At 42.4% G+C, this 16,240-nt stretch overlaps 1 protein-coding gene across 1 annotated transcript in view; it reads left to right on the top strand.

Annotated features, from left to right (window-relative positions):
- Nucleotides 1-232: 232 nt before the first annotated feature.
- Nucleotides 233-16,240, top strand: part of lamb2 (laminin, beta 2 (laminin S)) — a 45,110-nt gene continuing 29,102 nt past the window's right edge. Inside the window, exons 1-2 of the mRNA XM_053425335.1 lie at nt 233-373; nt 860-927. Coding sequence (XP_053281310.1) covers nt 897-927 — 31 coding nt within the window. The 5' untranslated portion in view covers nt 233-373; nt 860-896. The remainder of the gene's footprint in view (nt 374-859; nt 928-16,240) is intronic.

The following is a 16,240-nucleotide window of genomic DNA, read 5'->3' as shown; positions in this document are numbered from 1 at the left end:
GGGAAGCTAAAGCTGTATTCACATCGTGTCAACTCACTTGTCAACAGTAACTCTTATTCTGTGGTTTGGTTTTGTTCTAAGTTTGTTTCAGTCCGTTTAGATTCTTTCCTTCGACCCCACGGGGACTCGAACCTGCGACCATCTCGTCAGCGGCACCGCCTCCCCGCCTCCAGCACCGGCTCCGCTCCGAGAGTCCAGCTCGGGGTTTCCAGCGGAGGGACGCAGGAGTTGCGGACTGTTCTCCGGGTAAACACGCTGCTCAGCTCCGCTGCCTCAGTGTCCGTTAGCTCCGCAGCAAGTGGAGCAGGAGGGAGAGAAACACCGTCTGATACCGAGCACAGAGCGGACATCTGGACCAGCAAGAGCCGAAGAGGTGAGTGAGGAAACCAGGAGCATGTTAAACCCCTCAGTGACCAGAGCACTGAGGGGTTTTATTTCAACATCAACCAGTTTAAACAGCTCGGGAGGTCTCACCTAACCAGTGGTGGAGAATTGAGTAAAAACTGAATCTGGTTTAAAAAACATGACTCTGTTTGACTCTGAGCTCTTTATAGGGACCTGAAGTTTGTTCCAACTTTCTCAAATGTATTTATTAATATCTGTTAAACGTACAGGGACATTTAAAAGGGAATCAAAGTGCAATAAAGTACCTGAGTTTAAATAATTAGAAATGTAGGTATAATAACTAGTGGTTTATAAGTAACGGTAGCATCTTGTGCTGATTCAGGGAGTGAAGCAGTCTGATGGCCTGTGGGAGTAACCTGAAGGAAACTTTTAGAAACTTTTCATCACTTTGAATGATATAAGTACATGTGAGTATAGTTGTATATGTACTGATCTGAACTCTATGATGCGGCAGGTTGCCTCCAGCCCCACTGGTCTGTGTGCGCTCAGAGATGCGGGCCTCGCTGTTGACGCTGCTCTGCGGTGAGTAAAGTCTCTTCCACTTTGAAGTCTCTCCCTGTTTTCTGCTCCATAATAAATCCTCAGAAGTCCTCCAGTGAACGAAGCGTCTCCAGGTCACTGGGCTTCAGTCTGACTAGCCTCTGGAACATTATACATTTGTGTGTTCTGATGTCTGTAGAAGATGAGCTTGTGATTTCACTGCACACTTAATGCATGCTCTTGTAGTCTAATGATTTCAAGATCCAGGGCAGTCCATCAAGGGAATACTTTGAAAAGAGGTCTTGTCTCAGTCCACTGGGGGAAGCCGCTCTTGTTTTCAGGAAAAAAGATGTGACCAAAGCTATTTTCACCTCTCAGGCAAGATAAGATAAGATGTACCTTACCAATTAAAATTCAGCCTAAGGAAGTAGCAACGCAAGGGGGAAAATATAGGAAGAATACAAATAGGTATAAAAAATATAGATACTAAATGCAATAAAGTAGAAATAATACTATATAAACAAGACTATTTTTTCATAAGTAGACAATATAGAGATGGGGATCAAGGTTGTTATCGTGCAGGTTGTCCATTTGTAACCTAGAGGGCCATTTGTTTTCCTGTGCTTGGTTTCTGCCCATGTTATGGGTTCATGCATTTAACTCTTCCATAAGAAAAAGGCTATTTGAGTCAACAACAACAAAAATAAGTTTCTATTGGTCACGTTCACTTCTGGATCGAGCGACCGCGTATGCTATCGTCACTGTGAATACTCAGTACCTACACTCTATTTCACTCGGTGCACAAGCTTAGGTAAAGCAGTAGCCTGAACGTGTCGGATGTGAGGCCGGGGGAGTGTCGGCTACTGGGTCTCCCTGCGTAAAGATAAGATAGCTGATGTTTCTTTTTTAGTGGCCCTTGGTGCCCTCCTGGTCTCTGGGGTCATCCCTGCCTTTCCCTGTCTGTCTCTCCCTCTCTCCCTGTCTCCCTGCGGGTGGCGTCTCACGGTTTATGGTCCTCCTAAAACAGCCCAGCTGAATCCACAAATAGAGACACTCCACTCCATACCTATACCTACAGCACTGCTCAAGACCTCTCTGGATGTGTGTGTGCGTGTGTGTATATGTGTGTATGTGATAGGAATATGTTAAAAAAGGGACCGTATCTGATAAATGCTCATTTTAATTAGATTAGTTGCATTACAAAACTATTTTTAAGTCAGAGAACAACACTGAAAAGTTCATAAAAGTATTTCTTTCTGACACGTGCCCCTCTAAGTCCACTCAGATCTATCAGCTAGCTCAAGATTTATCCGAGTAACGACCCTCAATAAAACACATCCTAATGCATTTGTTCCCTGGAGCTAAAAGACAATGGGCTCATTGCTCCAGTTAAAGTCTGTTATTGCCTGCTGTTACCACCCAGAGTGTCCCCACACACTTCACCTCCCATCCCCACTGCTACTCCTTATGACAAAGCTCTGTGCTACATATTGCTAAATTTGTATTACAATATCAGTTGAGCTTCGCTGGAAAGCGTACATCATAAGAAGGTCGTTGGATGCAGGTGCAGGGTCAGAGACTTATCTTCAGTTTAGTAATTTCGTGAAACAAGAGGAAGGGAGTGACGAAAACAACAAAGTTCTGAAACAGTATTTTCTTGCTCATGCTTTTCTGGTGGAATGATCGGATTCTAAGTATTTTTCTGTTTATGTGAGACCAGTTTGGTGTATTTCATATGAGAGCAATTTTTCCTGCTGTTGGCTTGAAGTGGACCAGCTCCAAACTTTTTCTTTTGGACCATTGTACACTTGTGTTGGATAGGGACTCAATGACATGGCGAGAGTAGAGAGAGAGAGAGAGAGATATTTGAAGAACAAGATGCAACTGAGTCTTTGGCTGGAGGTGAAGCAGGGATATCACAATTCATGATAAACCTACCTCCCCTCTGCCTCAGTGAATCCAACGGTCGCACACATCATCTCGCCTGACGTTGTATCATTTTGGTGATGCAGAGACCCGAAGATTGCTCAGTTAAAGGGTAAAGGGCAGAGATGTGAAAGAATGTGGTTGAGGATTTTAAGAAAATGTCTGGAAAGGAATAAGAGTCAGAGAGAGAGAGATAGGATCAGCTGAGTGAGCATTAGAGGAAGCAGTCGAGGAAACAGGAGACAAGGATATGTTTTAGAGCGGGAAGGTGAACAAGTGCGTCTGATGTCAAGTGTGTTTAAAAACGTCACACACTGTCATTACACAGATAGGGAGCTGTCTGTTCAGACTGCGGACGCCTCCGAGGACGAGCTGCAAGGTCAAGGGTCCAAACCCCCGGGTCAGAGACGGGGTTAATTGGAGTGTGCATGTGTGTGTGTTTGAGAGACAGAGAGAGAGAGTGAAAGGTCTCAAGCTGATCACGGTGACAAAAGAAGCAGCAGCGCCTCTATTCCTGTCTCTCTCTTTTCACTTTCTATTTCTTTTCTTATTCCCTGGGGTGGGGGTGGAAGGAGGACCTTTGAGAAACTGATTGAGTGTGTGTTTGTTTCTATGACATGCATCTGCAGAGATTCTCTTGAATAAATGCAATTTTAGGATGAAGGTATCTAGTTAACATGAACTTTTTAGTAGTCAAAAAGTTTAGATTTCCCCTCATTAAAAACAGTTATGACTACGCAGCAAATTACTTTTCATGAAGTTGCGTGGTTGAGTTAAGCTGAGGGAGGAGCCAGCTCAGTATTCTTCTGGAGGACGGAAGGAAGTGGGAAGGATAGAAGGACGGGAAACTTAACATGAAACAGGATCAGGGTTTGCCTCATGATGCAAAGTAAATCCTCTGTAATGCACCTTTCTTGCAGGTCTCTCTCTGTGTGTGTGTGTGTGTGTGTGTGTGTGTGTGTGTGTGTGTGTTTGTGTGAAGGGTTGGGGGTGGGGGGTGAGCCAGTGTGTTCCTGAGGCCTTTGTAAGCACCAGCCTCCGGAAATGTGCAGATACCAGAACAATAGTGCGGTAAAGCCTACTAACCACCGGCACTAGAGAGAGAGAGGGAGAGGGAGAGGGAGAGGGAGAGGGAGAGGGAGAGGGAGAGAGAGAGAGAGAGAGAGCTAGAGACAGAGAGACAGAGAGAGAGAAAGAGAGAGAGAGAGAGAGAGAGAGAGCGAGAGAGAGAGAGAGAGAGAGAGAGAGAGAGAGAGAGAGAGAGAGAGAGAGAGAGAGAGAGAGGCCGAAAAATATAATGGGTTGGATAGAATACGGACAAAGAGAAAAGAGAGAGACAAAACTTTAGGCAGAGGGAGACGGAGTGAGCTGAGAGAGAAGCAACAGGTTTGTTTACATGAAAAGACGGTGAGCTAGGTTTCCCCGTCCTGTTGGCAGGGGCTTTTCTGGATGAATAGAGGATTTGGAGATAAAGGAGGAGGAGGAGGAGGAGGACTTGAAGGGCAGGCGGAAGGGGCAGGGAGGAGGAATATGAAACAGAGCTGGTCACATTGAAAACAATGGGGTGGCTGGTACTCTGGTGAACCTGAATGGAGCTGCCAGGCAGGTGCTGACAGTGAGGAGGTGAACAGTACCACAGTAAAGACAGTAACTAGTGAACTAGTGTTAATATTGCAGTTGTCAACCAGCTTTTTAAAAAGTACATCTACATACACACTGTTGAAACACATCCTAATACATCACAACAATATGGCCTGCTTCACCGACGACAATTTGACATGTCAGTGGTGTAAATGATGTAATGAGGGCTTTTGTTTTCTATTCTGCGCTTGATTTTAAAAATGCAGACCAAATTATGAAAATTGGGTCTGGACATTTTCCAGAGTGTTCCTTTCACATATGAAGAGCGAAGCAGTAGATTGTCTGGGTCTCACGCGTTGACTCGAAGCATCATGAAGGCCACCCACTCACTGTGACATTTTTCCTCCTGCCTTTCCCATGGTCTAACTCTGATGAGTTACTAGGGGTCTGGCAGGAAAAGTTACGCATAATGTTCGGAGCAAGGTACTCTGACATTTATGTTCTCACGTACAGTGCCTCTGGAAAAATTCAGGGTTCAGTGCAGGTCTGAAAGCAGCTGTAGATGATGTATTTTAGGAATCAGGAACCCGACAGTGCTCCACCGCAGTATACAGAGTATAAGTAAAATATAATCAGTGCTTTACTTTTTGTCACATGTTTGAAGTGGGATTTTGTGTGTCCTAACAGACCAGACAAGATAAACCCACCTCAAGAGAAGAGAATGAGGGAAAAAATAAACTGTAGTGTATTGTTATTACACAAAGAAGTACAGTCAGGACATGAGAAACAATTAGTAACATGCTGCATGCTCTGCTGCAGTTTCACTTTAACTCTGGCACATTCATTTTAGATTCATTTGATTCCTGAAGGCCGCAGGCCAAGTCTAATAGCAGGGGAATAACAAATTGTGTTGTTCACTGAGGCACTTCCACACGTAACAGACAAGCAGCAATTACAAAAGAAGGAAGGAAGAAAAATGGGAGGGAGTCACAGAACAAGGAAGTAAGAAAGGAAGGAAAAAGGAGGAAGTCAGAGAACAAGGAAGGGATTGAGGGAGTGAAGGTGGAAGGAGAGAGGGAATTAATGTTATTTTCTTGAGTTATTTCAGAATCTGATTTTTTCATAAAAGACGGGGTGACCTCTACCCACACTGTGTGGTGGTTTCATCTTGTAGCCCTGTAATTATACACACACCCACCCACACACACACACAGACACACACACACACATACACACACACACACACAAACACGGTCTAATAAAACGTGTGGCTTGTAAACATAGTCCAGCTGTCTTGTGTGTGTGTGTTGCAGGTCAGTGTGTTTGACACTGACCTGCGATTGGGTTAAAAGCCTGCATGTTTTTGTAGTGTAACTTTAGCCCGAAGTAGCATCATGTTTTATAGATTTAGACCTACACTGTCATCGGTGACAGCCATCTTGGTTGCAATGAAAACGTTAAATCAGTGCTCATCTGTCAGTCATCATATCGAAAAACATTTGTTTGTCTGTCCATCTGTGGAAAACATATCTTGAGAACCCATCATCTTATCCGCTTAACACTTGACATGTGTTATTAAGGACCCAAAGAAGCGCAGCGCTGAATTTAGTGCGATTTTTTATAATATTAATAAATATTGAATAAACAAGCGACCAGCGCTCTGTAGCAGCGGCAGCAGGCAATCATCAAACCTGGTTAGTTTTTCGATCTTGATAACAACCCATTGACAACAGGCTATCAAGGGTTCTGTGGACTGAGACCAGCAACAGGTCTTAACTTTCTGTGGATCAATCCCTGTACTAGTTTTTAAAATGCAAAAAATTTCTTGGAAAAACACATCCAGTATTGTTAAGTACTGTCCAAGTAGTTTGTCAGATTGGTTTTCTCCTATTCTCTGTCACCTCTCACCTCTCTCAGGGTAAACATAAAGCCAACAGACCTCACACACACACACACACACACACACACACACACACACACACACATACACACACACACACACACACACACACACACACACACTGCCCTGTGTAGCTAAATTATACATTTCTCTAACACAGGAAGACAATTCCACCATTTAATTGTCATATTAGTCACTATAATTACATTCTTGACCCCATAAATGCATCACAACACAAATATTCTGTTAACAATTAAAAAAACACAGCCACAAGTATTTGTAATTAAGTACAATTGTGTACACACAACAAAGAGAAAGATTATTTTAATGTTCCAAATTTGTGGAAGGCATGCAGGGAACAAAAGCACCCATGCAAACATGACAGACACATGCCCGGAGTAATGACAAGTCCCACGTGTCCGGTAGTTTTGTCTAAGTGAAGCCAGATTTTCTCCAGCAGTGGCTCTGAGTAGCACCTACAGCGAACACATCTGCACTTTGCTCAGCACTCGCTCGTCTCTCAGAGCAGCTGCTGAGCACCAGGGCAAACACACAACCTCGTAATCACTAACCAAACCCGCTGCAGCTCTCTCTGTACGGCTGAGTAACCGATGGATAGGCCGCTGGCCCGACCGGCTGCACCCAACATCTGACGGCCATGTGTGCCTCTTATTTGGTGGATTAATTCAGCTTCAGGAAGCATGTGGCCAGAATTTAACAGATACAATCATCGTAATCATTTAAGTCCCTTTGCACTTTGTTAAATTTCAAGCCTGTAGCTGCACTCTTGTCCCCTTGTTTGTGGTGGTCCCACCATCAGCAGAAGTTATGGATAGATCTCTCTTTAGAGCTAAGGACCGAAAGATCATAAGATATTGACATAGAGATATAACGGGCTCAGCATTAGTTTTTTAAAACTGTGTCAAAGTTATTTGTAACTTTTATTCATGGTCTCAAGATACACACTAATAAGCCTGTGTTTTCCCAGAGTCAACATAGAGGTCAGCAAAACTTGAAATGTGACATTTCTTTATGCAAGTGTGAGTAAATCTCCAGTAACTGCAGACATGTGGGAATGAAAGCTGGGCAGACGCAGGATGGGCAGGATTCCCATTCAGTGCCCACTGTCCACTGTCCACCTGTTGCTCATGATGCCTTGTTTCATATTTCGTCTCTCACAACAGAGTGAGTCAGACAGCTCCGGGATGGGACAGGAATGTGAATGTCCGCTCCAGCGGGACCAGCTGCCTCTCTTGCCAGGCCTTGTTAATATAACAGCCTGTGTAATGGCCAGCGTCTGGCCTCACTCACTGAGACCCTCTGTCGGGCTGTCTGAGAGCCGCGCAGACACACTCAGAGACAGCTGAGGGAGTCAAAGAGCATGTCAGGCCAAATAAAAGTACTGGATTTTTTTCAAACACAAATCCAGGTCTTAAAGTCAAAAGGATGTGTTTCCTTTTTCCGGACAGATTCCGAAATATTCTCTGCAGCGGTTGTCATAAAATATGAAACAAGTAACTGAAATAGTTAAAACTATCAGGAGGCTTAAAATTATCGAATTTTGGGAAAATTATCGAATTATGAGGGAAATTATTGAACTTTGAGGAAAATATTCGAATTTTGAGACTGACTCTAAGTCTACCACAATGTAAAAATATAGAATAAAATGTACTTATATGATGTAAGGAAGGGATAGTCTTTTGGGACGGACTTTGAATACAGAAGCATAGATATATGAATCGTAAACTATACCAACATGACCTGCATCCTCTACTTGGGAACTTAAATTAAGAATTACCTTATCAGTTCCACATAACCTCAAGTTGTGCGGTTGTTTTGTTATTGTCTTTTAAATTAGTTGAGTATGATGTGAGTTACACATTTTTTAAACAGAGACGCTGTTCCAGAGTATTACATGCCCTATTACTGATGACTTGAGTCCTGAAGTGAGGAACAGATGAGATGAGACGGAATGGAACAAATCGAGAACAGTGACCTTAAAATCAATTAATTCTATAGGTTACAGAGAACTTATTTAAGATAAGAGGAATATCTGCAGTCAAGATGTCTATTGAGGTTTTCAGGAAGTCCAAACTGAGCATTGTTGAGTGTAATTGTCCTGTGAGAGAAGTGGTCTGACTTTTACAATGTTCTTGCATAGATAAAAAATTAGATTGCCTCTTTTGGCCAGCTTCTTAAACCAAAAATGTTGTTTTCCTTAACCTGAAGTAATTTCGAACCATTCAATAGAGTACGAAATGCAATTTACAAGAAGTTTGGAGTGGATCAGATCATTAACTGATATCGTATGCATCTCTGAAGCAATGGAACTAAATGCCTGGTTTGTGGTTGATAAGGCTTAATGGTTGGAGGCACTGGACTAAACCATGGGGCACAACACAACATTAGAGCATTTACAGAACTCCCTGCAGAAACCTAATAGGAATAAGTAGCAGGAAGAAGAAAATGTTGAAATTACTCATGTTAAGCTCACAATTGAGATTGTCATGTGGACCAGGAGGACCAAAAATCATACTGGAAAATGTCTGTGCAATTCTCTCGAGCTGTGGGTCTGTAGTTCTGCCACCACTTTTCACACTAATAGTGACAGAACTGTTTTGGACATCATCTACTCCTCAGTTTCTAAAGTGATTAATGAGTATAGTCATTAAGGTCGGAGGACGTTTGTTAGAGGCGAGCTCCTGGGTTTTGATTAAGGAAGGGAGGATGAAAGAAGTGATGAGGGTGAACGGCAGGGCAGACAGAGGAGTCTGAGCTGCTGAGGGAGGAGACATTAGGAGAGAAGATAGATGGGAAGCGAGAGCTGGCATTAATAAAGAGGCGAGGGGGGGGGGGGGGGGGGAACAGCTGGGTGTTTGGCTGTGGAAGTTACCCCATCCATCATCTAAGTGCAGTGCAAAGAGAGGACGAGACACAGCAAGGGAGAATGTAAACTAGTTAACTGAGAGGGGTTAAAAATAAAAGGCTGTTGACTTTTCTCAGATGGTGCATGCTAAACATATCCGTGCCGACTTCCAGTCCCACACTCGTTCAGGTTGGGCATGTAGATCATACCCTGTGTTAAAATGATGCTATTCTGGTCAGTTCACTGCCCTGATGGCCTGGCACCTACTTGATCTGGCCGTGCTGTCATTTTGATATCCTAAGCAACCTGTATGGGTTGAGCCCCCCCCCCAGCATTGCTTCCTGCCTGAGCAAACATGGTATGCCCGTGTGCTTTCTTGTGTATCTGTTTGTTTGTTCAGCTTGGTTTCCGACATTGTTGAAGCTGGTCGATGTGACAGCAAACTGTGTTTCGCCGGTTGGTTCCAGCGGAATGTGTCATGTGGATGCCACATCCCTGCTCCTGTCTTCCCCCGACACACACACACATATAGCTGGAAGAGTTGGTGACTCTGAGGGATCACATGGATACAGATGGTTGACAAATTAATACGAAACGGTTCTTCGAAAGTTAACAGGCCACCATAGGTCTATAAGTCCATGAACTCTGCAGGGAAGAGCATCATTCACCTAAAAGTCATTGACGATGGTTGTGGTGCTGCGTAACACAACCGTCAAAAATCTAAATAAAATTATATAAATTTCCCTTACCCCAGAAAAGTGACTTCTTCATAGCATCCTGTGCACAAGGCTTGCGTCGTCAAGCAGTTGGTAGCTTCAGTAGGTCATTATGATGTGATAAGTAGAATACATGTCTACATAATGCATCTAAGGTTGGAATACATGTCCTAATTTGACTACTGCTTATTCTGAATATGACCTTATTCAGAAAATCTAAAAATGTTGATTACAGGCAGTGTGTTATTCAAACTGTCTCACTTCGGTTAATATCAGAATATTGCTCTTTAATACTGCAGATTAATATTGCTGTCCATTTAATAGAATATTGATATCCATGTAAATGTATTCACTGATTACTCAGTGCTGTAAAGTGAGACTGGTGCTAAAGCTGTTCCTCTGTAAAAAGTCAGCAACTTCACAAAGTGATGAATAGTGGAAATAAAGAAATAACATTGATTATTAGGCCAAGCTCCCTCCTCTAACATTATGATACAGTACTGTATAAAAAAAGTTGGTTTCTTTAGATGAGATATTTGGTGAATATACAGTAAATGTTCCAGCCAGCTGGGAGTTGAATCAGGGACCTGCTGCTTAAGGCACGTGTGCTATAATGGTACGAACATTTGCTATTCAGTTATTTATTTGCCACCACATTAAAGCTTTTCCTTTTTCTTTTCACATCATCTGATTATACTCCGATTTGTTCTTTTGAGTTTATTTAATCTGTTGCATTGTAAAATAAAATAGATAATCATATACTCAGCGTTTGAGCAGACAAACACAGAGCTGTACTTTCTCTGTTGTCTTTTTTTTGTAGAAGGGAAAAACAACACCTCTGTTCTGCAGTGAGTAGAATTCATTTATGGGAATGAGCATTGCAACAAGGTGCCCTGTAGACTGCATTCTGTATCTGCCTCTGACAGTTAAAGCATTGACTCATGTGGAAGACGTGCTGGCTTAGAGTCACATTTCACTGTCCTGTAGCATGAGCATAATGATGTCATGTCTTTTCTTTTAGCCGAGAATAGATGGAGAGTTTGTCACTTGTTTGATGGCTTTAACAGCTGCCACATTAACACTGTATGTGACGCTTGTCTTAGTGCTGTTATATGAAGATTAACACGCATGTGGTGTTTAAAGCTGCTCAATAATAAACCTTAATGTGATGTCTGGCTATAAGAGGCTAAGCAAGCGGAATAGTGCACAATATAGTGCAGGGTGAAAGTGCAAAGCCCACTGTTACAGGCTAATGGATGGATGAACAGGAGTATTTTGTGAGGTGAGACTCCCAACCCTGCCGACACACACACACACACACACGCACACACACAGACACCAGCAGTACCATCGCCGCCCCCTTCTCTTCTCTCAGCTGTCAGCCTACATTCCTCTCCGCCTCTCCATTTATGGGGAAAGGGAGGAAAGTAAGAGTGAAGTGAAAAGTAAAGAAACTACATCACTTCTTTGCCTTTTGTCCTTGAAGCTACAAGATTAACTTTTCAGTATCAGATGGTGGGAGAGTAACAAAAGCCCTGCCCCACAACCTCTACTCTCCTGGTAGACTGCATGCCCACTCTTCAATCACAGAGACCAGCCATTTAAACCACTATAAACCCACCTGCGGCCCAGAAATGTGATGTCTTGGGTTCATTGAATCATATATTTGAGTGTCAGCTACATGTTATATGGTATTCCACCTACAACTCATTGATATCAGTCAAAGAAATCCTAGAGAATGATACGAAATCTTCACATTGTCCAACCAACCTCCCTAAGTTCATTCTACTACCACAATTTACACAGAAACAATGAAACCATTCATATTTATCATCTACACCACATTCTGCTTCAAAAACAGCTATTAATTGGTAATAAAAGAAGATTGTGTAGTTTAAGAAGTGGAGGCCAACAATTTTTGTGGACTCACCTTTTAGCCACAACAGAAACATTAAATACATCCCCTGACAGCTGATTCTGGGACATAACTGTTGATTCAAAGAAAGCGCTTCAGACAAAAGAGCGTCTGGATCATTTCCTGACATTCTCTGGAGGGGATGCATATGACAACACAAATGGCTGAGTGAGAGGCTCCGGACTTTCTCCTGGATTTGTTATGCCTGCCCTCTTGTAAAATCTATTAAGAATATGCCAATTAACCAATGTGAGAACATGACAGCAGATTCACTTGATAGACGCAAAAATGAAAATAAAATCATTTAGTATACAGATATCTCATGATGAAGAACACGATCCACACCTTGGTGATTAGGGCTTCCTACATTTCTGTGTTGGTGTGAATGTGTCCGAACCAAACTGTGTTGAGTTCAAGTTGGAACAGCTTTATATTCTTGGAGATTAACTTATTCTGTGTCTTGCTAAAATTTGGATGAGATCTATAACACTCTCCTGTTAGGGCTTGTCACCAACTAAGAGTGGTGTACACAAACTAAGGTTTAAAAGGATATTTTACACAATATGTCGTGCAAGAAAAGTGGCAAATGGCATCTTGAAGCCCTTATCAGCACCTCTCTTGACCCTTTTTTATCCTTCACCTGCTCCTGCTGCTCATACTGCACTTGCACAGTTAGAGCCTCTACTCTGAAACCTACACTCTTAGTATTTTTAAAGAGCCTTCAATACCACCAAGTGATAGACACCACCTTCCACTATTTGCATACCTTCCTAACCTCCCCTAGCCTCTGCTTTCCTCTCTGGTTTACATCAAGGCAGCAGTGGTCTGATCACCGTCAACTATATGACTCTGGCGTCATCACCCTGTCAGGCCTGTGTGTTACAGCATCAGTGTTACAATAACAAGAAACGATTCATCAGCTGCACTGTTTATATTCCTAATCATAGACATTTAAACAGACTGAGTTGTTCTATAATGCAGCACACACCATAGTTAACATAGAGATAGAGTAAAAAAATCACCTTCCTAAGGAAAAATGGCATAACCTCTTTACACTGTAGTTATGTCAGTTCACCTGGTAAATGGTCTGTATTTATGTAGAGCTTTTCTAGTCTTGATGACCTCTCAAAGCTCCTTACAGAGCAGTTTCTGCCACACACTCACACATACAGTGCAGTGCATCTATGGGCAACACTTAATCTTCAGTGTCTTGCCCACGGACAACTCGGCACACAGAATGAACGGGAGTGGGGCAGATGCGCCGACCTTCTGGTTAATATACGAACCGCTTTTCCTCCTGAGCCACAGCCAGCACTGGTGCTATGCGTGGAGCTGTGAAGACTGTGCAGGTTAACTCAGACAGAAAACACACAAAGATAAAAGACAACATGAAAACCAATGATTAGGTGACACATCAGACGTCTGCCCCACTCCCGCTCCTCACTGATCTCACCACACACACATGCACACACACCTTTGATAGTGTGCCAGTAGTTTAGATATCAAGTTGCGTCTGTATGGGTTTTCCCACTGTCTGTCTGTACGACAGCTCTGCACTGTGTCTCCACCTCTTTTTCCTCAAATCCAGTCAGCCATCTGACCTGCTCTGTTTGTTTGTTCACACTCTCTTCCTCTCCGTCTCCCACAGTTAGATAAAGGATAACAGAATGACCTCAGGCCTGTATTATCAAGGGCTGTCATGTCAATTGTGCTGATAATGATAAGTGCTGAGCAGCTCAGATCGCTACCTTGTATTTGTAAGTCTAATAAATGTCTTTGCGTAGTCAACAAGTACATACTTGATGACTGATTTCACTTGAAAATTAGAGGGGCTGTACTGCTGCAGGTGTGTTAGTGTGACACACATCTTATACCGACCTGTTACTCACTATGCTGGTACAAACCTGAGCCTTGTCCAGATGCCAGGCAAACACAGGTTCCCTCAAGCGTGTGGGTCAGGATTGTGTTTGTGTCCATGTGAACTCCTCCTCCACACAGTTCCCAGCAGGCCTCCTGTCAAATCCTGATTGCAGCGTCAGGCTGTGATAATAAGATGTCTCTGTCTACGTTAATCAGTGAGCATCCTGAGAGCGTCCAGACTCTGGCAGGTACAGCAGGCCGTCTCCCTTCATGCCTGTCAGCATTAAAAAGTTATGAAATCTCACTTTCAGAAGCACACAATTACAGAGAAAGCTGACATCATACCAAGACGTCTGCCATGTGTTAAGACTTGCCTATAGGGATGTCTTAAGCTTCATGGTTATCTAGTAAAAGTTAGCTTGCAACAAAAGATCCTACAATCTATTTAAGTAGGATACAGGCTAACTAATAAATAGTATTTCAAAAAGCTGACCCTAACCCTAACCCAGGAAAAAACCCATTAAAGTTTGTGTGGATCTGGATCAGGGGGCGCATCCAGGAAAAACAGTTTTCAACACTTTTGTCCAATTCTCAGAGAATAATTCATGGATCTTGATAAAAGGTCAGGCAGGGTACTGATATTAATGAGTGTGTGTGTAACAATAATAATAATTATTAATATGGTGCAAATTCAAATTCGGTTCTGGATCGAGTGAATTTAAACCTGGTTTCACAAAAGATAGGCCTTGGCAGCGGTATAGCCTATACTGAATGCAATTTTAGTTCTTTGTATGATAATTTCTGCATAAAACATAATTTAGCATTTAAACAATATTTAACTCTGCTCAATTTGTCTTGTGTATTTAGCGGCACTCAGATTGACATAAGGACTTTTGTAATGTATAAGGAGTACTACCCTGCTGCAACAGGCTACTCAGATGAAGCAGTGAGTTATGGGCTGTGTATGTGTGAATGTTTAACACTGATGATATAACACAGACTGATGTAGGCCTTGACTTTTTCAATCTGTTCTGGAATGTGAATATAAACCCTGTTAATTTGATTCACTTGACGTGTTTAAATGTTGCATATTTTCACATATATATATATATAGCAGTATACTATATGTCTATACTATCTAGACATATATATATATATATATGTCTAGATAGTATAGAGGGAGGATTATAAACACCTGTTGTTGACAGACTATATATTGACAGCCGAACCCCTGGTTCCCCCTCCTCATACCAGATTTCGTCATAGCTACACCCCCCCCCCCCCCCACACACACACACACACACACCCACACACACACCCACACACACACACACACACACACACACACACACACACACACACACACACACACACACACACACACACAGACGACAGGACCCAGAGGTCTGTGGGAGGAGAAGTTCTCATCAAGATGTCCAGTGGAATGTAATACAGCTTCTGCAGGATGTCATAGGTTTATAAGGTTTATTTTAACTCCCACACATAGCACAGCTCCTCAGTAACAACAGGGCTCAGGTGCCTTTAATCACAGACAGACACACTATCTCTTAAAATGCTTCTCTACTTTTATGTCACATCATGTTTTAGTTTGAGCGATGACTAAATATTTAATCATCAATATGTGAGATCTTAAACTTCCAACCTTGCTGGTATAAGTCAACCTCTGTTTGACCTGCATTGGGGAGTTTCTAGATTTAGCCGGTAGCCGGGGCCTCATGTCAGGTCAATTGTTTGGGAACCCTGCAGACTGCAGAGCCTGTTAACCTGCAGGGTTTCCTTGAGATAATCCCGCTCCCACTTGATGTGTTCCCAACATTGGATCAACTCTTGATCAAGCAGTAGCCGTGTAGGTGTGTGGGGGGAGGGGGTCAGTCTCCAGACCATAATCCTGTGGTCGATGACCTTAATTATGTTTCTATAAAGAAAATAATAAAGAAAAAATGTAATTTTAGTCAGCCATTTGACAGGGGGAATTATGGGTCGATATTCGCTCGTCGGTTAGTTTTTTTTTTCCTCCAAACTAATTGACACCATGCTTAATATGTTAGCCGTGCATTTTTCAGATGAGCAAATCTACAACATGTCTTCATCTACAAACAGAATAAAGTTAAAACAATTTAATGGCGGCTATATACCCAATCAAGTTATCGTGATGTTTTCTTTTTTTTTTTACCAATTATCCAAGATTTTCTGTGGTTGACATGATAACATATAACATATGGCCATTAATGGCTTCAGTGCCTCATTAGTTGTCACTTCTATGATGTTGAAATGAAATTACTTAAACATGACAGATTTCTTAAGGTGGGTGTGGTCAGATGTGCAGTGATGTCCCAGTGTCCTGGAATACACCTTTAAAATTGCGCACAAATCACCCAATCAAAGTCTTTCTAAAGATAACTGGACTCTGACTATGCTCACTTGAGAATAGATTCATTAATACAGTACTTATATCTGAAATATGAACCGTATATGATCACAAATATGAGGTGTATTTAATCAAACTTCGAGTGGAATTGAGTATGTATGAGCATAAATATAAAGCGCTGTTGTGCTATCCCTTTAAAAGA

Source organism: Pleuronectes platessa, chromosome 6 (genome assembly GCF_947347685.1).
Source record: "Pleuronectes platessa chromosome 6, fPlePla1.1, whole genome shotgun sequence".
Taxonomy (NCBI): domain Eukaryota; kingdom Metazoa; phylum Chordata; class Actinopteri; order Pleuronectiformes; family Pleuronectidae; genus Pleuronectes; species Pleuronectes platessa.
This window is presented reverse-complemented; position numbering and strand designations above follow the sequence as displayed.